General features: G+C 45.9%; 1 protein-coding gene and 1 pseudogene across 3 annotated transcripts in view; one reads left to right on the top strand and one right to left on the bottom strand.

Moving 5' to 3' along the window:
• The window catches only part of Poc1b (POC1 centriolar protein B), an 81152-nt gene that overhangs the window by 23819 nt on the left and 33767 nt on the right, over positions 1–23566 (top strand). For all 3 annotated transcript variants that reach the window (XR_005976177.1, XM_041672489.1, XM_041672479.1), the window contains exons 4-7: positions 1275–1454; positions 14875–14982; positions 15113–15228; positions 21118–21251. Coding sequence is in view for 2 of the 3 variants with exons in the window: in XM_041672489.1 (XP_041528423.1) it covers positions 1275–1454; positions 14875–14982; positions 15113–15228; positions 21118–21251 (538 nt within the window). In the remaining variant the exon portion in view is untranslated. The remainder of the gene's footprint in view (positions 1–1274; positions 1455–14874; positions 14983–15112; positions 15229–21117; positions 21252–23566) is intronic.
• Positions 17188–18188, bottom strand: LOC121461421 (annotated as a pseudogene).

Below are 23566 nucleotides of genomic sequence, written 5' to 3'. Positions count from 1 at the left end.
AAGGTAGCAAATGCAGCATGAGGTACAGGTGTTTGGATTCCTGTGGGCATCTAAGATTTGAGAATCTAAAACAGATGTCTCTGGCTGAATTGGCACCTTATCCGTGCCAGTCATTGTGGCAGTCTCCCCGTGTACTATAGGAAATGATTTTCCAAATGTAAAAAAAGGACTATAGTGACCATGCCTTGCGAACTTGACACTGACACAGAATTTCCCAGCAATCCCCTTGGCAGTCAGCACCACTTAGTCTGCTGATTCTTCTGAGGTCTTTTGCTTTTTTTTTTTTTTTTTAGAGAGAGAGATTTTTAACTTACTGTGTGTTAATAGAAGAGCTGCGTGGGGAGGGAGAGCGCACACGCATGAGGGCTTCTCTAAAGTGCTACCAGCCTTCATCAGTTTTTAAAAGATTTTCCTCGCCGGGCGGTGGTGGCGCACGCCTTTAATCCCAGCACTCGGGAGGCAGAGGCAGGCGGATCTCTGTGAGTTCGAGACCAGCCTGGTCTACAAGAGCTAGTTCCAGGACAGGCTCCAAAGCCACAGAGAAACCCTGTCTCGAAAAACCAAAAAAAAAAAAAAAAAAAAAGATTTTCCTCACTTCCAGCGCCTCACATCGTACTCTCCATTTCTCTGTTGCCTTCTTCCCCAATTAAGAACAGGCGTGTATGCAAAATTTCAAAGCTCGTTTACTGTTCGTGAGTGTAAGATAGAGGCCATGAGGTCAGTGAGGCAGTAGGTACGTACTGGAGCCTCTGTAGTTGGTACTGGTTGATGCAGGCTCAGGAGTAAGGAAGAACATCAAGAGGTGTTGTGGATCTAGCACGGAAGATCCTTCCTCTCCCGGCCCAGTAGCTCACAGAACTCCACGTGGCATGTATGGCCTTGGGGCTGCCAAGCTTAATGAACCTGAGTTCTTCAAGGTTGAAACTTCTTTAGACTCCAGACCGCTGTTTGTAAAGTAGCACACAGTGCAGCGTAGCGACTGGTTCAGAATAGTATTTTCCCCCTTCCCGTTAAGACAGAAGCAGCAGTGCATTTCAGGGGCAGGGGTGACCAGCCTCCTTCCCGTTTGGTACTAGCTGCAACGTCGGTGACCCCAGCCAGTGCACAGGAGGACAAGTGAAGCACGCAGCACCACGTGGCCTTCACGCACCAATTTTGTAAGGGTTTGTAAGCTTTAAGCTACTTGTAAGTTTCCGACTCAGTGTGGTGATTAAATATTAAAAATAAATTAACTATTAAAATAGTAACGTATCACTCTTAACCTTTATTTTCAGGAGAGGGAAGTCCTCTGAATTTAAGGGACACACGGCTCCAGTTCGCAGTGTGGACTTCTCGGCTGATGGCCAGCTTCTGGTTACAGCTTCTGAAGACAAATCGATTAAAGTATGGAGCATGTTCCGCCAGCGCTTCCTCTACTCCCTGTACCGGCACACACACTGGGTCCGCAGCGCCAAGTAAGTGCGGACGCTTCTGCGGACTACGACCCTCAACCCACAGAAAAGGGGCCGGGGTCACACTCGGTCATTCTCTCAAGTCTTTACTCTGTGACTGCCTGTGCTGGGTCCCTTATAGGCAAAGTAGTCAAAATCCCTTGTTTTCGTGGAGCTTACACACTAGTGTCAGTTATTAAGAAATATTTTAGATATATAGATGCGCATATATACATATGTAATCTGTGTGTGTGTGTGTGTGTGTGTGTGTGTGTGTGTGTGTGTGTAAGTCTGTGCACTTTTCAGTGGTGCTCAGGAGCTACCTTACAGAGAAGTCTTCTTCAAGCAGGGACCTAGGGGAGGAAGAGGAGGAAAGAGTACGGCTTGAGGAGATTTGTCAGAGGAGGCAAGAGCCTGGTTGTCGTTTGAGAAAAGCGAGGAACAGAGAGTACAAGAGGGAGCAGGCTGAGGTCAAGGCCCTGGCTGAAAGGAAACACCACGGACCGTGTTCCTGTCTCCAGCTCGCTTACTCATGGCGTCATGGCATTGGCAGTGTGCTGTGTGGTGATAACTGTTATCGGCTTGAGAGTCACCTAAGAGACAGACCTCAGGGAATAGCTATGAAAGAGTATCTAGACAGAGAAAACCCACCCGAACTATAGGCGTCGCTGTTCCGTGGGCATTGGATAAGAAGGAGGGTGCTGGCTGGGCACCGACATCCGTGTCTCTCAGCTCTCAGTGTGGATGCAGTGCGATGGGCTGTTTGCTGCCCCTACCATCGTGACTTCCCCGCCATGACGGACTGCGTACTTTAACAGGGAGCCAAAAGAAACCCTTCCTTCTCTAGCTTGCTTTTGTCAAGGCAGCGAAGGAAAGCAACCTAGAAAATTGGTAGCCAGAGCTGGTGGTTGCTCTGACAGCTCTGACCGCGTGGCTCTTAAGCCTTTGTAACCGAGTTGGAGGGAGGGGGAACGTGGAAGATTTGAAACTTTGGATGAGAATAGCCCTATAGGGTCTTACTGGACCCTTCTGGTGGGAGAGACCAGGATGGATGCGTGTGTGGAGGGAGGGGGGTCTGAACTCAAGAGTCATGGGCTAATATGTCTGTTAGAGAAACATCAAGACAGTATAGCATTCCGGGAGTGACATGGCCTCTGCCCCCTGCCATTACCCAGATCTGCAGTGAGAGCCATAAGACAGGAAAAGCAGGAAGCGTTGTGAGGGAAGGCATGAGAGCGAGTTTGCCGTAGACAAAGCACCTGTTGAAAGATGAACTCCGTTAAAGAGCAAACTCACTCCTGTCCAGCGGAAGATAGGAAGATAGGAAAGGCGCCCACGTGCACAACTCCACCCATTGAAGGCTGCGGCTTGTAAAGATGAGAATTCATTTGAGCAGAGAACCTGAACTGAGAAAATTGGCTGCGGGGGTTCTCTGCCGGGAAGCAACCACCTAGGCACACAGTGGCCTCTACGGCTTTGGCTCAGGGGGCCACCCTACATCTCCAGTAGGCACCCACATTGTCGGTGTTGTCAGCGTGGTACCAAAATGAAATGATGCAAGAAATGAACCATGCAAGAGTGAAGGGCTCGCTCCTGGAGGCCTTCCTGAGCTTCCCGACGTCTGCTGAGGCCTAGCAGTGTGAGGCAGGACTGGATTTGCTGCCCAGGAAGGAAGGCATGGTTCGTCTTCTCGTTTGACAGATGAGGAAAGGCAACTGCAGAGAGCTGAAGCTAGGACTCATTTAATAGACAGTGTCAGCGGCCTTCGTTTTCCTTCCCCTACAGAGGCTCATTACCTGGTGTGTTTAATGATGCCGTACTTCTCAGCCTCTGTTTCCTTGCTTGTAATTGGGGTGACGGTGAGAGTGGGTAGGGTACTCCCGTGTGTAAACATGTGGGTAAGTTTTTTAAAAAATGCCCAAACAAAGCTGTATGAGAAAAAAATCTTCAAAACTACTTTGAGTTCAAGAAACGAAATTATTATAAAATGCGACTTACAGGAAAATAATAAATGAAAGAATGAGGAAGTGTGTGAGTGAGGTATTAAACTAGATTCATGTGATGAAAAGTCGAGAGAGGAAAAAGAAAGTCTAGAGACACACCCGGGTCCAGAGCCGAGGAAAGGGACGAGGAAGTGGGAACCAGGAGCAAAGCACCCTGGCCGAAGGGACCTGGTGTTCTCTCTGGAGCATCACTACCCAGACGTGGTTAGAACTCAGGCAGTGTGCTGGGATAGGGTGGTCCGCATTCGTGTGCCTGCCCAGAGCACACTGTGGTCCTGATCTCAGCCACTGGGGACATTTGACTGCCGTAAATGGGAAGCAGAAGTTCATGCTTAAGCATGGCCATGGGACCAGCTTCAAAATAACACTGACACAGAGGAGAGCAGGCTGTGAGATACAGAGAGGGACATGCTGGGGCTGGGGAGATGGCTCAGTGGTTAAGAGCACTAGTTGCTATTCGAGGACCTGGGTTCAATTCCTAATACCCACATAGCAGCTCACAATTATCTATAATTCCAGATCTAGAGGATCCAACACACACACACACACACACACACACACACACACACGCAGATCAAACAAATATAAAATAAAAACAAATCATTTTTTAAAATAGAAAGGGGGCGTGCTCTCTAACAGAATGCTTGGCTTTCTGAAAGAGTGTGAGAAGAGGAGGAGAAGGAAGAGGAGGAGGAGGAGGAGCGTCCCTGCAGAACTCCCCTTTGCTTTGGTTCCTGTGCAGATGAGATGCTTCTGTAGGAGACAGCATGGAACAAGCCGTTTCTGGTCAACCTACTGCCATAGTTCAGTGTCGTTGGTCCTTGTAGAAGCTTGTAAGATCCTTTTTTTTTTTTCTTTTTTCAAGACATAGTTTCCCTGTGTAGCCTTGGCTGTCCTGGAACTCACTCAGTAGACCAGGCTGCTTCTGCCTCCCAGTGCTGGGATTAAAATGTGAGGCACCACACCTGGCTTTTAAGGTCACCTTTTAAATCATCTCCTTGCCACAGAATCTTCTGTGTTACACACGCATGCACGCACACACATGCATATGAACACATACACACACACACACACACACACACACACACACACCCCTCCTGTTACTGCTTCTGTAAAAAGCAAATTTGACCAGGTTGTTTCCCAGCTTTGACCTCTGAGTGACCCTTTGCCAAAACACTTATGCTTTTCCTTCTATGACAACCTGTCCCTCTATGACAACCCGTCCCTCTATGACGGCCCGTCCCTCTATGACGGCCCGTCCCTCTATGACGGCCCGTCCCTCTATGACGGCCCGTCCCTCTATGACGGCCCGTCCCTCTATGACGACCCGTCCCTCTATGACGACCCGTCCCTCTATGACGACCCGTCCCTCTATGTTCTTTTCATCATTCATTTGCCTTCCCACAGCTGCGCGTGACTCCTCCGGAATACAGCTGTGTGCCCTGAGTGTCTGCACCTTCTGCTTTTCAGGCAGGACTTACAGCCTTCTTCTCCGACTCTGCTCTGCATTGCTTCCTCCAACAGGGTTGGGCTTTCTGTCCCAGCCCGAGCCTACTGATGTCACAGTGTCTAGGAGGTCTGTTAGCATCTCTCTGTCCCAGCCCGAGCCTACTGATGTCACAGTGTCTAGGAGGTCTGTTAGCATCTCTCTGTCCCAGCCCAGGCCTACTGATGTCACAGTGTCTAGGAGGTCTGTTAGCATCTCTCTGTCCCAGCCCAGGCCTACTGATGTCACAGTGTCTAGGAGGTCTGTTAGCATCTCTCTGTCCCAGCCCAGGCCTACTGATGTCACAGTGTCTAGGAGGTCTGTTAGCATCTCTCTGTCCCAGCCCGAGCCTACTCATGTCACAGGGTTTATCTAGGATGTCTGTTAGCATGGGTAGACTTTGAACTATAAGTATGTCATCTGTGCCGTGCTCTCTTCTCTGGCCCTGCTCTAAATTCTGTGGGTATGAGAGAAACAGAAACAGGGAAGCTCCTCCTGTGCTGGTAGAGCACCTGATGCCAAGGGCAGACAAGACCAACAACAACTATATTAACATTCACACACACAGATTGGACAAGTCACATCTACTAGTGTGACATTGGCCCTAAGACCCAACTCAGCAGAGGGAGCTGGTGATGTAGGTATCTGGAAAGTGGACCTTCGAGACAGTCCCGTGCAATATGAGAACCACTGTCTCTATGGGCTCAGGGAAGCCCAGAATGATTACCCAGAAATGGAATGGGATGGCCCAAGTGTAGGCAGAGGCTGCTGTCAGAGAACTTTGATAGCAACGCCCAAGGGTTTCTTCAGGACTAGGTCATTTTTGTGAGCCTTGAATACAAATGCAGGGATATTATATATGCATGCTAACCATGGCATGTATGCAGCTCCACCTGTTCCTTGTACCTTTTGGTTGGGTCTCGTTCCGGCCAACTGGGTGTTCACTGACACGCCCGACTGTGACGGAATTCTTGCTGGTACCCGCGGTTCTGGGGGGACTGTTTAACCACCCTTGTTTTGGTACTGTTTGGGTGACTCATGCAACCACAGAGCCCTTACCACCCTGAGGAGTATCCTTGATAAATACTGTGGTGAAAGTTAATGCGTTCCACTTCTTGGCAGCGCTCTATGCGTATGCTCTCCAGCATGCTTGCAGATTCTTTTTCTACCTCTGTTTTAATCTTGGCCCATCTTATGTAGTTAGGACTATCTAGGTGGCCATTCAATCCAGACTGCTCAGGACGTCTTCTCTGAGAGGGCATCCTAAGGCAGGACGTAAAGTTCTCTTTTCAGTCACTGTCAAGGGGCAAGAGGTCAGCAGGAACTAAATCATGCTGAGCAAGTCTGGAATAGAGGCCAGGGTTCGTATTTATAATACGCCGCCAGCTGCCAGAGGCCCTAAACATCTCACGCCTCGATGAGGGCCTTCTTAACTTGGACAACAAAGTCCAAATACTGTATAGAAGGCTGCTTATAAGACCTGGGCTAAAGCAAGAGGGGTTCGTGGGGAAAATCTCCAGGAGTAGTTTGCTCATTCATACCCATCGATGCCAAGGGTCATTGATGCCATCAGTTTCCTGCTCGGGTAGGGTAGCCCTGTAGCCAGGGTGCAGACATGCCAGCGGCTGTGGCTCTTTGACCCCAGCTGTTGCTGGGCACCTTCTGTCTGTTGAAGCAGGAGCCCGCCCTCAGTGATGCAGTACCATTGGCTGGTCGGAGCAGAGAAGCAACACAGTGTAGTGAGCAAATGGACTCACTAGGAATCATGTGATCCTGGACACATAACTTAACTTTCCTGGGCCTCAGTCACTGTCCTGGAAAATGAATCCAATGGAGGTATTTTCCTCATATAGTGGGGTAGTAATAAACATCAACCATCGATTGTTCTGTGTTTCACTTCTTCCTCCAGGGGCTATACCGGAGTCCCTTTTATGTGAAGTTCAAAGGTCATTATGCACATTTACATATAATTTGGGGGAATGCTATCAAGGTAGTGAGTAGCATCTATTTAATGTATTTTATGTTCAAAGGTAATTTTATTTCTACAATTTTTGCATTGCTTTTGTGAGTTTGTCTGTTTTATCTTGTTTTGTTTTGAGACAGGCTCTTGCTATATAGCTAGACTGGCCTGACGTTTATGCTTGCCCCGCCTCAGCCTACTAGACTCTCTACTGGAGCAGCAGTTCAGCTATGTTGCATGTTTAGTAGTAGAGTTGCTGGGATTAGTGGAAATATATCTTCCTGGCTGTTGCTATGTTTTTACATTGGTATCTAAGTGTCTGGGTTTTGGATAATTTTAATTCTAGACGCTGGTATCTGGTCTTCTCTCTATTGGGTGTGTGTTCAACTCCTTGGTTTCTGTTGTTCTTTCTGGTTCTTCGGAGAGTGTGGTGGGTGTGGGTTGCCTGGAATGGAATGCTTCTCAGAGTCTGCCAGGTGTGGTCATTCGTGGTTCTGAGTAGAATGTATTTCCTGGTGGTGGGAGCTGATACTTAGTTTTGGAGGTGGGCTAGGGGGAGAGGGTCTGGGGGTGGGGGTCTACTGGAGGGAGGAAAGCCGGGTGTGCCACCAGGATCTGAGAATGGGGGTAGAAAGGGAGTTGAGGCCACAGCCAGCAGTGTGCTACAGAGCTGGGGATGAGACTGGGGGATTGGACTTGGGGGAGAGGAGGGAGAGGGAAGCTCTGAAGCTTGCCTAGAAGCTTTGTTGGCTATCCCTTTCTGGTTGGAGTGGTGGCCAGCTGTCCCGTGGGTTCCTTGAGTGCCGCAGAAGTCGGAGGCTGAGATGAAGGGATGGGTTGGTGAGGGAGGCTGTAGGAGATCTAAGCCATCTGCTGGAGACGGAGACAGAGAGTGAGGGGGGCCACAACAAGTGTTCTGCTACACATCTGTGGATGAAGCCTGGGTACTGGGTGGGGGGAGTCTGCAGACCACCTCCCTGCTTCCCTGGCCCCCTTTGCTAAACGAGGTAAAAAGTTAGAAGCAGCATCAGGGCAGCTTGTGAGGAAGAGCAAGATTGGTCCAGGGCCAGGGAGAGCCCAGGAATGCAGAAGAGGAGACAGGCTAACAGTCAGCAGGCAGGACTCAGACCTTTGTCTGCAGCCAGAGTGAAGCCGCAGAGCGTTTGAGTGATTGAAGATTTCATCACTTGTGTTGCTGCGGACGATGAGAGAGCGAAGTGCCAGGTGCAGTTGGAGGGGACCGGGATGGTGGAGGGAAAGTTGGAGACATGGAAAGGGACTGGAAATCAGCCGTGAGTTTCTGGGTAGAGAAGCTGTCTCCTGAGAAGAGGGCAGAAAGCAAGAGAAGGAAAATGATGCGCAGAGACTGGAATTATGTTGGAGGCTCCTTCAGGCTGCTCTAGAGGGGAGGATCCCAGGAGAGAACTCAGGCATGTAAGTGATAAATGACGTAAGCATTCATCCCTGTCTGATGCCACGCCCTCTCCCCTTGTATCTCTTCACTTGACTTTCTTGATAGTTGCAGGAATGAATCCTGCTAAAACCGTCGACCCGGCTTCTCTTCCTACCACTTAGGGAGATATAAATGTTTCCTTCCTTGCCTTGATCTTCACCCTCAGGATGCAAGCACAAATTCTAGCAGAAAAGTCTGAGACTGCTCATTCGCAGCGCATGTATGAGAGGTTTAAATCCGACTTTAGTCTAAACTCTCCCTGCACCGAGGGAAAGCTGCATCCCACGTGGTAGTGAAATTCACAGGGTTCCATGGCTAGGGGGAGGAGGGTGAGTGGAATTTGCCCTGTGGAGTGGAACCAGTTCTGGGCATTTCATTACTTTGATCTGGCTTCCTCCTCCTCCTGCTAAGCACAGAGAGCTTACCAGACAGGAACCCATACAGCCACGCTGTTTGACCTTAGAGCTCTAAATGCTGAGAGCATGTTTTTATAGACAATCTATCGAATAATCAGAAATGGTCAAAAGAGGGCTATGACCACTCAGTGATCAACCTATGCCTGGTATTGATTCTCCATCCTCGCCTAAAGAAGAAAGCAAGCAAATAATCCCAAGGGAACGACTCCTGTAGTGTGAATTTGGACAAGCAACTTTATATAGACGCCAAGTTAAAGAGTGCTCGCTGTTTGATTTGAGCTACTCGCAAACACCTGTAAGGCAGTTTTGCTTGAAAAAGCATCTGCAAATGTCTTCATTCTTTTGGTGTGCCAGTGATCGTTAAGGGATCCAGCAGTAATTTGGGGCTGACTTGTCAAGTGCTATTCAGAGAACCCATTAGTCACTGCTGACTAATTCCTGGAGTCTCCAAAGGTGCTTGGGTGGAACTGAAAAATCTATTAATTGTTCGTGTAGACTTCAGGTCCTCCTGACATTTAAGAGAAAATCACAGTCCTGCTAGATGGTGTTGGAGCCTTGACAATTCAAGTCTAGCTTTTCCTCATGAAAGTCCAGACAAATAAAAACCTGTCTTTTGGATGCGAACTTATTTTTGATGTCTCTAATTAAAAACCAAAGAGAAGAGGAGGTACAAAACAACATGCTCACTTTTGCCCTCTCAAATGAGAGGCATGTGTGGGAATTACAGTGAAGTGGGAGGGGAAAGGCCTGACCTCTTAGGCCTTGGACGCTCCCGCCCCCAGCACCTGCTTCCCAGCCTCCTCCTGCCCTTTTTGCTGACCTGGGGTGCACAGCTCCTTCATACCTTTAGTGCCAGGAAGTTGTTCCCAGGTCTTAATCTCCTGCCTAGGGTGAGTTTTCAATACTGAAGGGAACCTGCTTTTCCTTACTGACAAATTCCTTTGAACCTTGTTTCTTCCCTGGAGCTTCTGGAGGACAGAATTTGGTTGTTGTAGTTGTTTGTTTGTTTGCTTGTCTTGTTAAAAATACCGGGATACCAATGTCTGTAACTGTATCATTTGTGGAAGCGTCGTGAGAGAGAAATCTAACTGTGGTCCTGCTATTGAGGGCAGCCCGGTGCTGGGAGCTCTCTTACCCTTTGAGTGACTCCATGAATGACTGTTCTCCCCGAGAAACACCACAAAGAAAGGCCGGGCTTGTTTCACTTCACTGCTAACAGACACCTGTAACAGTGTGTGTAGTTTTTCTTTCATTCGGTTTTATTGTTTGAGATTTCCTATATGCATATAATGTGTTTTGTTCAAGTCTAAACTGAATTCCCTCCCTTCCAATTCTTCTAGCCTCCCAACATATTTAGTTATTTTTAAAAAAATTATCTATATCACAGGAGCACTGCCTCATGGTTTCCTTCCATTTTAATGGAAGCTCAGAAGAGAGCTCACTGTGGTAAATGCTTGATATACATGTGTGAGGGCCTGAGTTTGATTCCCAACAGCCATGTAAATAGCACATGTGCATTTGAGATCACTGGATAGGGCTGGGTCCCTGGAGCTCTTTAGCCAGCCAGCCTACTAATCAGGGAGCCCCAAGTCCCAGTGAGAGACCTTTCTGGAGTAAACCTAGGTGCCTGTGTTATTCTTTAAGGAGATAAGGGGGGACTGGGGGAAGGCCCATCGCACGAGGGGTAGGAGCACAGGACCCAAGGCCTCGGTGGGTTCCCTGAGGCCTTGGCAGATCATCTTGGTGGGTGAGAGACAGATACATCATGCAGAGAGAGTTTGGATATAGAGTTTATTTAGTGGGTTATGGAGGGGAAGGGGAAAGGGGAGAAGGGGGAAGAAGAGAGAGAGGCAGGGGGTGGAGAGAAGAGAGAGAGGGGGTAGAGAGGGAGAGAAAACGGACAGAAAGAGAGAGAGCAGGCAGGCTAGAGGAGGCCGGAGGCGGGATATCGACTTCCCTCCACGGAAGGGAAGGGGTTTGGAGAGGGTGGGGCTTGTCTCTTAAAGGGACAGGGTATCCAGGTGACAGACCAGGCCAGCAAATTATAACAGCATGTATTCATGCTCTCTCTCTCTCTCTCTTCTTCCCTTTCTCCCTCTTTCCTCTTTCTCTCTAATGCTAACACACACACACACACACACACACACACACACACACACGGGATGGGGATTACATAGACGCTATCTGAAACTTTCAGTGCTTTTGCATAAGCTAGCCATTAGAAAATACTTCCCTTTGGTCAGAGAGCTGCACACACTGGTTCAGAAGTTTGGCTGTGGAAACCAACAGCCTGGATCCAACTGGACCCCTTTCCTTACTTAGTTATTTTTCTGTTGCTGTGACACCGTGACCAAGGCAACTCATGGGCTCACAGCTGCAGCAGACTCAGCAAGGTCTCCGGAGCAGCGAGCTGAGAGCTGACATCTTGAATAAGCACAATGTACAAAGAGCCAACTAGAAATGACACAGTCTTTAAACTCTGAAAGCTTGCCTCCAACAAGACCCTACCTCTTAAACATCCCCCAGAAAACATCACCAACTAGGGCCCCATTCAAATACTTGAGTCCATGGGAAAATTCACATTCAAAGGGCCACATTCTACTCTCTGGCACCTATAGGCTTGGGGCTATATCAGAATGCAAAAAGCAATTTCTTGATCATCACCTCTTGTAAAATTAAAAAATAAACTGTATATTTCCAACATATAATGTCACAGAATATGCATTTCCATTACCATTCCAAAAAGGAGGAATGGGACGAAATGAGGAAATGCTGGGTGGGGTCTTGCCCTGAGGTCACCCTTTCCTTTATTTCAATGCAGATCAGGCCTCTACTTACTGGTGCTAATCTCCTCCCTCTCCTCTCCTCTCCTCTCCTCTCCTCCCCTCCCCTCCCCTCCCCTCCCCTCCCTTCTTCGTCGTCGTCGTCGTCTTCTTCTTCTTCTTCTTCTTCTTCTTCTTCTTCTTCTTCTTCCCTCTCTCTCTCTCTCTCTCTCTCTCTCTCTCTCTCTCTCTCTCTCTCTCTCCCCCAGCAGTGTTAACTGCAGCAGTAGTTTTCAGGTGCTCTGTTTCCCTTTATACTGTATATTTTGTATTTCTTTCTTCCCACTTGGTATTTTTCACTGTAGACCTACATAACAGTCAGTAATAATAGTCACACCACAGTTATCAACATCAATATTATGCTGCTTCCACCGAAGAAAGTAGTCCAGTACTTTTTAATTTAGCCTCAGACAAATGTTGTCTTGGGACAACAGCAGAAAGAAGGCACATTCTCTAACAAAATATTACAGAGACAATCTCTGGGCCAGTTGTTAATATTGTTCCTCTCTGAAACCTCTAGAGCTGGGCCCCCACAGTCTGCACTGGCCCCAGGATTATTGCCTTCAAAGTTCCTACTAGGATGGCCCATTGCATTCTGCTTACAGATTCAAACACATTTCTAGTACAGAATCAAGAATCTTTTAATATTCCTCCAAAAAACAATATAGTCAAGTTGTGAACAATGACACCCCACTCCTGGTTTGAAATTTTTTATTAGTTTCTTTTCTGTGCTGTGGTAAAACACTGTGACCAAGGCCACTACAGAAGAAGCAGTTTGTTGGGACTTACAGATGCAGAGTGATGTCAGGGAGGCCGAGGTAGCAGGCAATGGGTATGGCGGCTGGAGCAGCCAACAGAGAGAGAGCTCACATCCTGAACAAGCCAAAGCAGAGGGATAGAGTGGGAAAAGACATGAGTCTTTAAAGTTTCAACGCCTACCTTCATTGCTTTACTTCCTCCAACGAGGCCACACCTACTAGACATCCCTCAACAGCACCACAGCTGGGGACCGAGTGGTGAAATACATGAGATTTGAACCACCACAAGCCTCTGCGTGCCTCAGTTTACTCCTCTGTGTGTGGAGACAAGCACCAGTGCCTCTTTTATAGGATTGTTTTGCATATTAACTTAGTTTCTACAGGTGAAGTGTTAAAAGCCATTTTGTGATATATGTGCTCAATAAATATGGATAAGATATTGTGATGATGGTGGTAGGATTGATCAATAATGTCACTAAGATACAGATCAGTATGAGAGTGCCTGCTTACCGTACACAGTGCTCAGATTTTGATCCCCAGCACAATTAAACAACAGCAACAATAAAATAAAATTTTATTTTAAAATTTTATTTTGCAGTTGAATCATTCCTGTTGATTAAATGTTTTTATTTTATTTACTGTTTTTATTTGAATTATACAATTTCCTCCCTTTGCTCTTCCTTCCTCCTCTCTCCTCTTCCACCCTCCCCTCTGCTGATTAAGTGTTTTAACATTTCTTCCTCAAAATGTTTGGAATAACTTCATCTTTTTTGCTGGGTAAGATGTTCATATTAAGTAGTTTTCCAAAAATAAGGCTTATTAAGAAATATGATAGCTGGGTGTGGTGGCACACACCATTTATCCCAGCACTCTGGAGACAGAGACAGGTAGAACTTTGTGAGGCCAGCCTGGTCTGCATAGAGTTCCAGGGCAGCCAGAATACATCGTGAGATCAAATTCAAAGAAAATTTGAATTAATTCCTGCATGACTTATATTTATATTGTGAAAATTTTAGTTCCATGAAGATAATGAGTCAAGTTTTTTTTCCAAGTCCATAGCAGATGAGGTTTTCTGTTTAAAATATTTCTATAATATTGTTGCCTATATTTGAATATTTCTCAAGGAAAAGATTAGTAAAATATTACGTGTGATTTAAAATCATAGAAAACTACTAATAATTAAAGATTTGCTTCCTTGAAGGAGTATTTTCATATATTTTATATGAAATATAAAATAAAATATATTTCATATATTTTAAGAGGCTGATTCACATAGAGCTCAGTAATATTTGTTTGTCTTTTCACATGATGAATTCTGAAGTGTGGGATTCAAAGTTTCAGTCATGAAGAATTATTTCTAGGTCTCTCTTAAGAATAAGTTAGGGAGCTAGAGAGATGGCTCAGCAGTTAAGAACACTGTTTGCTATTCCAGAGGGCCCAGGTTCAAATCCCAGCACACATTTGGCAGCTCACACCTGTCTGTAACTCCAGTTCCAGGACTTCTGACTCCCTCCCACAGATATGCATGTAGGTAAAACACCAATGAACAGTAAATAAAAATAAATTACTTATAATTTATACATCTATACAGTAAGAGAAAGAGTTAGGAGTGCTGAGAAAAGAAAATAAACCTTTAATTATATTCCACACCCAAACTGAAAATCCAACAGAAATCTGTACTTTGGGCTGGAGTGAAACCACACTTAAATGTCTTCCTCATCACCTGTCTGTGAGCTCATTTCATCCTTTCTGAGCTTGGCTGCTGCTGCAGGACAACTAGTCAATAAGCAGCTGAAAGTTTCCTAAGCTTCACTCCAGTTTCTGTGTGGTCTTCTTTCTTGAAAAGGCAACTATTGTTACAAATAAAGAGTGAATGTGGAAAACAGTGTAGGAGCTGTAGACAAGGTGTCTGGAATCAATCCCCCCCCCCCCTTGGGCACTCTGGTGGAAAGCTGGAACAGGACAGAGTGGCTGTTCTAAGTGACTTGTCCTGCTTTCAGTCCAAGCCCAGGAAGCCACTGGCCTTGGGATTCAGGTTGGTGTCCCTTACACTTTCTCAGCCCACCAACCTATTTTATTTTATTTTTAGCAAAAGCTTCACTACCAGGTTGGTGGGGTGAGTAGAAAAAAAATCTCTTGAATCCTCTAGATAATGGTGGAAAATAAGCAATTGAAAATGAAAAACAAATAAGAAGTAGAGTGTTTTTAAAAATACAAGGTGTTTGACTTGGAAGGATTGCAGGGTTTAATCAAAAGCTTCTAGGAAAACCACAAAACTGAATCAATTATTTAATCTAAACAGACACAATAAAAAAGAACATGGCTGGTCTATGTGACCTTTGGTCTTTCAAGGGTCTCCCCAGTGTGTTTGCCATGGTGATGTATTGTTGCAAAGATACTGGTTACAAGTAACCTTGCTCTACAGCCCAGGTAGTGTGGTGACAGTGGCCTCTGCTGTCTACTCTGTTTAGCCTGACTTCTGTGTGCCATGGACATGTGTGGTGATTATCCAGCATTGCTCACATGTAAAATCTTCTGCTTCTTAGATTCTCGCCGGACAAAAGGTTAATCGTGTCATGTAGTGAGGATAAAACGATTAAAATTTGGGATACCGCCAGCCAGCAGTGTGTCAACAACTTCTCGGATTCTGTCGGGTAAGTCCATTCTCTTCGCGCGTTCATATGGATCGGCCCTCTAAAGAGATACCGTATTATAAACAATCCAAACTCTAAAACGAAGGTAAAGAAGTTGAAATGTCAAACCGCCATATTCTTGCTCCCCTAGGTTTGCAAATTTTGTGGACTTTAACCCTAACGGTACATGCATAGCTTCAGCGGGTTCTGATCATTCCGTGAAAATCTGGGATATACGAGTGAACAAATTACTCCAGCACTACCAAGGTAATGGTTTCCCCGACCAGAAAGAGCTTTCACTATGGGACGGCTGCTATGGGAAAGGCTTGTGGCTGGGTTTAGATCTTTCTGCATGGGGGTCAGAGGCTACACTTGAGCTGGCTAGAGAGCAGAGCAGTTGACTGCCACCAACAGAAGAAACACGATGAGAAAGAGAGGTACAAAAACAAGCCGAGAGAGAAAATGGATTCAGTGTGACCATGTCAGGGAGGGAAACAGAGGACCAGTTGACCCCCAAGTCTGTCTTGGGATAACAACCTGAGCTTCCGTCTTAAGCAGAGGAAGGACTGAGGCTAGGTGCAAGGAGGTGTGCGTATTGTAGCCGTGCTGGCCGGAGCGTCCGTGTCAGAGTCTGTACTGCAGGCAGAGAAAGCCATTTGAATCCTATTGCTAGAGGGATGTATCTACTTCCTACATTTCTTTCCTTTCTTCCCCATCATGAGGCTCCCCTTCCCGGATAATTATCCTCCTCTAGGAGACTGGTCTCTTCTGATAGGTTTTCTGTTTCCAGGGCTCCAAGGTGACCGCAGGTTTAGGACTTATATATGCATTTTTAGCCATAGGTAAGGAGCAGACACAAAGTGAGGGCCAAGATCCCAGATCTTTCCCAGGGTGAAAAATCTGGCTTTCAGTTGCTTATGACCCAAATAAAGAGTCGGCATTTTAGCAAAAACAGCTTCTGAGCTCCCATTTCAGTTTTTCTTGTGTTTTGCTATTGCTCAATCTTAAGGGAATTAGTGTCTGGCCAACCTGGCTCTGAAGATTTTCTTAGCTCAGTCATAAACTAGTGCTTGAGAAGAGAGCAAGCTGTAATGGCTGAGCATCCATGTGAACTGAGCCAGTCGTGCAAGTCCAAAAGTCCACATACCAACATAAAAGAGAATGCTGGCATTCAAAGCCAAATAAATGCAATTAAATAAAATCTATAGGGAGTCATCTTCTGTGTAATTGCTCTGACTGTGGACTACTAAGAATGGCCTCCAGTGGAAGGGAGTTGGTGCAGGATAAACATGCTTAAGAACTGTTTCTTGGGGCTGGAGAGATGGCTCAGAGGTTATGAGCACTGGCTGCTCTGCCAGAGGTCCTGCGTTTGATTCCCAGCAATCACTTAGTGGCTTACAGCCATCTGTAATGAGATCTGGTGCCCTTTTCTGGCCTACAGGGATACATGCAGGCAGAACACTGTAAAGATAATAAATAAATCTTTTTTTAAAAATAATAAAAAAGAACCATTTCTCTATACCCCCTTTGCTTTAGTTGCTTTTGGAAGGGCTCACACAAGTAACTAATTCTAGTTGTTCACTTTGAGAGAGGGTCTTCCTATAGGTTAACCTCAATCATGAGCCTCCTACTTTGCCCTCCTAAGTGCTAGGATTATAAGTATTCACCACCATGCTTCATTTTGCATGCTTTATTTATGAAATAATGGCTTTATTTTGACTCTGAAGACAACCCCCTAGAAAATTATCTAGGAACAATTTTTTCCGAAGGTATGGCTGAGTAATTATCTAGTGATTATTCTTAACTCTCCCTAGTCGCTGGCATGAGAGTTGTCCCTGTGTCAGCTAGGGAGATGAGATGAAATATGACAAGGACCCAGTGTCCAGAAGACTCCCTAACTCCATCCTTCCTTTTGGAGCCAAATTCAAGCGAATAAGAAGCAGAGACTGCCCTTAGGCTAGAAATCATTCTTAATTCAGTTCTGTCTGTCCTGTGGGTGACAGCCTGGCATCTTTTTTTTTTTTTAGAGGGGTGCAATGAACTTTATTGATGGTATACAAGAGAGTAGGGCTCCCTAAGCCCCCTCCTGCTATTCTGGGGGTCTGGGATGGAAACTGTGAGGGAGATGCTCAGTGTTAAGGGTTAGTTAGGCCAGGGACCGCTCAGCAGCCGAGGACCTCTCTCTTGCTGTGTCCTTGCTGGGATGGGTGGTCCAGGGCAGGCTTCTTACTCCTTGGAGGCCATGTAGGCCATGAGGTCCACCACTCTGTTGCTGTAGCCGAATTCATTGTCGTACCAGGAAATGAGCTTTACAAAGTTGTCATTGAGAGCAATGCCAGCCCCAGCATCGAAGGTGGAAGAGTGGGAGTCACTGTTAAAGTCACAGGAGACGACCTGGTCCTCAGTGTAGCCCAGGATGCCCTTTAGTGGGCCCTCGGATGCCTGCTTCACCACCTTCTTGATGTCATCATACTTGGCAGCTTTCTCCAGGCGGCATGTCAGATCCACGACGGACACATTGGGGGTAGGAACGCGGAAGGCCATGCCCGTGAGCTTCCCGTTCAGCTCTGGGATGACTTTGCCCACAGCCTTGGCAGCGCCAGTGGACGCAGGGATGATGTTCTGGGCAGCACCACGGCCATCTCGCCACAGCTTCCCAGAGGGGCCATCCACAGTCTTCTGGGTGGCCGTGATGGCATGGACTGTTGTCATGAGTCCTTCCACGATGCCAAGTTGTCATGGATGACCTTGGCCAAGGGGGCTAAGCAGTTGGTGGTGCAGGAAGCGTTGCTGACAATCTTGAGGGAATTGTCATACTTGTCATGGTTCACACCCATCACAAACATGGGGGCATCGGCAGAAGGGGCAGAGATGATGACCCTCTTGGCCCCACCCTTCAAGTGGGCCCCAGCCTTCTCCATGGTGGTGAAGACACCAGTAGACTCCACAACATACTCGGCACCGGCATCCCCCCATTTGATGTTGGCGGGATCTCGCTCTTGGAAGATGGTGATGGCCTTCCCGTTGATGACAAGCTTCCTATTCTCAGCCTTAACTGTGCCTTTGAACTTGCCATGGGTGGAGTCATACTGGAACATGTAGACCATGTAGTTGAGGTCGATGAAAGGGTCATTGATGGCAACAACGTCCACTTTGCCAGAAGTGAAGGCAGCCCTGGTAACCAGGCGTCCAATACGGCCAAATCCGTTCACTCCGACCTTCACCATCGTGTCTCTGGAACGAGGCTGGCACTGCACGAAAAGAAGCGGCTGTCTCTAGAACGGGGAGGAGCAGAGAGCCACAGCCTGGCATCTTGATCATGCTTAGGTCATTTTGTTAGAGGATATATATATATACAAAATATTAGCATAAAATTTACAAGGAAAATAGAAGTCACTAACAATAAGAACAGATATTTAAAGGCATATGGGATTCAGAAAGAAGTCCACATTAGGGTCTTTTTTCCTGAGTTTGATTCTAAGTGCTTTGGACAAGGATCAAGACTGAGGAAACCATATGTCTTAGAACACTCATATTTAGAATCTTCCAGATGTTGAAAAATTGAGGCTGAAGTCATGGCTCAGTAGTTAAGAGCACTTGCTGATCTTGTAGAAGATCTGGGTTTAGTTCCCAACACCCACATGGCAGCTCACAGCTTCCCAAAATTCCGGTTGCAGGAGACCTAGTATCCTCTTCTGGCCTCTGTGGGCACCAGGCACACACACAGTGCACTTACATACATGCAAACATAACATTTTACACATAACATTTTGAAATAAATAAATCTTTTTATAAAAAGGAAGTTGAACAATTGCGAAAATGGCCTTGGTAATTTTACTGCATTCAGAAGTATTGTGATTGACAGCATCATGGCCACCAAGCTGTCCTAATTCTCGTCTCAGAAATACATTTAAATTTGCATCCATTTAGTGAACGGTATAATTTATCAATAATAGGCTACATCATCCAGAAGTTGTTTAGATATATATTTATCTTTATATACATTTTTTTATTTTTGAGATTATAATAAAATTGTATTCCCTGATTCCCTTTCCTGCCTCTAAACCCAAACTTTCCTATGAAACCTCCACCCCACCCTCTCCTACTTTCTTTCAAATCGTTGCCTCTTTTTCTTTAATTGTTGTTAAACGTGTGTGTGTGTGTGTATGTGTTCCTAAAATCATAACTACAACCTGCTCGGTCTGTATAATGTTACTTGTATGTACACAACACAACTGCTCCACCTGAGGCTCAGGGATCGTTGCAGAAGAGGGGATGAAAAGATTTTTATAAGAGCCACAGAAAGAGGCTGTGAGATTGTGTCTCCTAAATATGTCAGAAGCTACACCCATGGCAGCCTAAACATGAGCTGAACTAGGAGGACCCCAACAGGGATGGCTGACATGGAAAGACAGAAAGCTCCAGAGGAACTACAGGCAACTAAGGAATATAAGGAAAAGAGTAGTCTCCCTCAGGGAAGAGCACACCAGTTGACTATCTGATAACAAATGACCCTGAAAAATATATACATACAAGTCTTATAAGAATAAGCAGAGGTTTTCTAAATAAAGTAGATGGACTTGTTTTGAGATGTCCCCTGTAGGTGAGACATCTCTGTTCCGGCAGTGGCTCCCAAATGACCACAAGAGACTTACTGTTAATTACAAATGCCCAGCCAATAGCTCAGGCTTGTTTTTAGCTAGCTCTTATAACTTAATCCATTTCTGTTCCTCTGTGTGCTGCCCCGAACCTCTTGTACATACTTCATCCTGCTTGTTCTGCCTCTTATAGCGTCTGCCAAGACTCCATCCTTCCTCTTCCCAGCATCTTCCTAGTCTAGTTCTCTCACCCAGTCTCTTCCTGTCCACCTGTAGGCCAGTCAGCTCTTTATTAAGCAGTGAGAGTAATACATGTTTACAGTGTACAAAGATAGTTCCCCTTAGGTACCCATTGTCCATGCTTTTAACGACTAGAGAAGCACGCTTGGAGGCATAATGCGAGGTGTTTTAGTTAACTCTGCTTAGACTGCTTGGATTTGGCGAGCTGCCAGAGTGGAAAGATAAGGAAAGTTCCTAGAATAAAAATGATTTCAGCAGCTGTGTGGGCCCACCAGCCTCTCCTCTCCACCCCGGCTGGGCTTGCTTGAGTTGGCTGATGCCAAAAAGATGTCTTGTATCCTGGTTCAGCTTGACAGAGTTGTGACCAGAGATTTTAGGGCCGAAGCGTTGGCCCCAGCAACTCCTAAAAGCTCGGCTTGGCCACACGTCCCCAGGGTGCCTATTAAAGAGAGGGAAAACGCTGCAAAGCACAGTGAGGTGTATCCGGCGTGGCCACATTGGGAACGGAACAGATAGAGGGGTCTGGTGTCGTGCCCCACACCCATGCATCTTTTTAAAGATGCTTTAAAACTGACGTGGGGAGTGTAAAAACCAAGTTACCGTAGTAGTTTTCAAACTCTGGTTGTCTGCTCTGTGTGAGAGTCAGTCGCTATTCCTAATAGGCGTCAGTACTTCTTTGGTTGTAAGGGTAAGAAAACCGACAGAAATGAACGTAAGTCTGTGGGACAGCATCGTGTATAGAAAACATCCCTTTTTGACATTGTACTCTGCTGCCTCCTATTGGAAGGATGGTGTCCAGAAATGAGTTCTTGTGCTTAAACCCAGGGCTGTCCTACACACATGCCTCCACACTCGCCACTCCTTCGTGCCAACCCCCCCCCCCCCCATTGCTCCTTAAGTTTAATTTGAGGCTGAATTAGAGAGCTTATATGAGCTGGTGATAGTCAGCTCTTAACTCTTGGGGTGATAAAGCCAAAGACTTTATAGCTGTGTACCCAGTAAGATTCTCTTTATGTGACACACTCTCCTTTCTGAAGCGATTCTGCCTCATTAACTGGAAGCTTCGTGTCACTTGACGTCACAACACTTAACTCGCTTCAGGGAGCTAGGATTCTGCTGTGACAGAGTCCCTGCTTCGGGCCGATTCTCGTTTTCACGGTAACACTGCTCACAAAGTACTGCAAATGCTCTGAACTTCAGAGCTCCTCGCTGCAAATGATTGACAGGGAAGAAGGCCAATTATATCAAACTACCATTAGGATGGTCAAGATGTCATAAAGAAAGTCTGAATTGTTTGTGTTTATTTCCTGCCCCTTAGTTCACAGCTGCGGTGTGAACTGTCTATCATTCCATCCTTCGGGGAACAGCCTGGTCACGGCCTCTTCTGATGGGACACTCAAGATTCTGGATCTCCTAGAGGGAAGGCTCATATATACACTTCAAGGACATACGGTATCAACACTGAGATTTCTGTTTTGTGATAGATGCTCTTTAGAGTTTGGTCCCGTTTGTTACATGTGCCTTTCTTTCTTTTTTTTTTTTTAATTTATTTATTTATTATGTATACAGTATTCTTTCTGCGTGTATGCCTGAAGGCCAGAAGAGGGCACCAGACCTCATTTCAGATGGTTGTGAGCCACCATGTGGTTGCTGGGAATTGAACTCAGGACCTTTGGAAGAGCAGGCAATGCTCTTAACCGCTGAGCCATCTCTCCAGCCCCCTACATGTGCCTTTCTTATATGATGCTGGCTCTCCGCTCTGACACTCAGCCTTTCGCTCCTGCCCCCCTCCCTCCTATCCTGATTGGTGAGTTAAGAGCAGCTCAGCAATCAGAGCCTAACACCTTCTGCTCCCCTGCTGTAGGCTGGGCGCCTGCCCCTGCTGTTTTCCTTCGATAATTCTTGTGCAAAGAGTTGTCCTCAGCCAGTGTCACCTGTAACTAGGCCATCACACCTGGCTCATTGTGATTATTATTTCTAGAACACCCACTTGCCTTCCAGATAAGCAATATTCTCCTTTTAACAAAGTTACTGGAGAGAAAGCTGATATTTTGGCTCTGGTATTTCTTATTCTTTTTGTCTAAACCAATTTCTCAATTGGTTTAGAAAAACATTGATATGTTTTAAGTCTATAAATTGTTCTCTTATGGATAAATATTCAAACTTGTAAGCTTTTCAGAGCAAATTGTTTCCTTTTTGCCTCATGCACTGGGTATTTTCTTTTAGGTGAATATAAGCTCCCCACATCTCAAAATAGAAAGGGCTTTACAGTCTAGAAAAGAAAGGTTCTTCCTGCCTGATCTGTCCTGCCCAACTTCCTGCTCTGCTCTGGTCTACAATAGGGTTAGGGCAAAGCAGAACCAGCTCAGTCGTGTGCAGACATGTGCATTCTGAGAAAGCAAATGCAATCAATGACAATGGCTAAGGGCTGAGATATCTATAAAGTAATATGACATAATTAGAAAAAAAGAACAGCGCTGAGGAGAAACACTCTTGGCACACAGATAGCATTTTCTTTCAGGGTAAAGGTATTTATGAGCTACAGCTGGTAATGGCATCCATGTCCCTTTGATAAGAAGCCCTGGCAAGTGGCTAAAGAGAGAAAGACTTTACTCCGTGACAGTTCCAGAAAGAGTAGTCTACCATGGCAGGGTAATCATGGCAGCAAGTGTTGTTGGTTGTTTTACTCTTTGTTCTTTTGGCTCCTTTGACTTTTTTGAAGGGCTCACCACCCAGCTCTCAAATAAATGAATGCCCAGCCTTAGCTTGGCTTGTTTCTTGCCAGCTTTTCTTAAATTATCCCATCTATCTTTGGCCGTAGGGCTTTTATCTTCCTCTATTCCTGTATACCCTTTCTTTCCTTCTTATTCTGTGTCTGGCTGTGTAGCTGGGTAGGTGGCTGCAGTCCTCCTCCTTCCTTTCTCGTTCCCAGATCCTTTTTCTCCTAGATTTTTCCTCCTGTTTATCTTCTCTGCCTGCCAGCCCCACCTTTTTCTCTCTCCTGCCTTGCTGTTGGCCGTTCATCTCTTTATTAAACCACAGGTGTTTTAGACAGGCACAATAACACAGCTTCACAGAGTTAAACAAATGCAGCATAAACAAAAGAAACACACCTTAAAATAATATTCCCCAGCAAACAGGGGCATGCTGTCAGACATTGCATTACCTATCTGGAAGCATAGAGGGAGAGAGAGAGAGACAGAGAAGAGAGCGAGAACTTGGCGTGGGACCAGGTTATAAAACTGTGAGGCACACACACACACACACACACACACACGCATAGTGACGTATTTTCACCTCTTGAAGTCTCCATATCCCCCAGACAGCACCACCAGCTGGGTATTAAGTGTTCAAAAAACCTATGGGATACATTTCACATTCAGTAATAACACAGGATATATGTGAATAAGGCAAAGTGTTTTCTCTAAAACTTTGTATATTAGTTTATGTTAAAAAATAAACAAATGTGGGCTGGAGAGATGGCTCAGTGGTTAAGAGCATTGCCTGCTCTTCCAAAGGTCCTGAGTTCAATTCCCGGCAACCACATGGTGGCTCACAACCATCTGTAAAGAGGTCTGGTGCCCTCTTCTGGCCTGCAGACATACACACAGACAGAATATTGTATACTTAATAAATAAATAAATAAATATTTAAAAAAAATAAATAAACAAATGTTAATATTGCAAGATGAGAACTAATTCCTCCAGTTGTGATGGACTGATCTCATGTAAAGTACAGGAATTGTTCAATTTTCAGTGCTCTCAGTA

The sequence above is a fragment of the Microtus oregoni genome, unplaced genomic scaffold (assembly GCF_018167655.1).
Source record: "Microtus oregoni isolate MIOR12 unplaced genomic scaffold, Mior012 000001F_ref0000356, whole genome shotgun sequence".
NCBI lineage: Eukaryota > Metazoa > Chordata > Mammalia > Rodentia > Cricetidae > Microtus > Microtus oregoni.
This window is presented reverse-complemented; position numbering and strand designations above follow the sequence as displayed.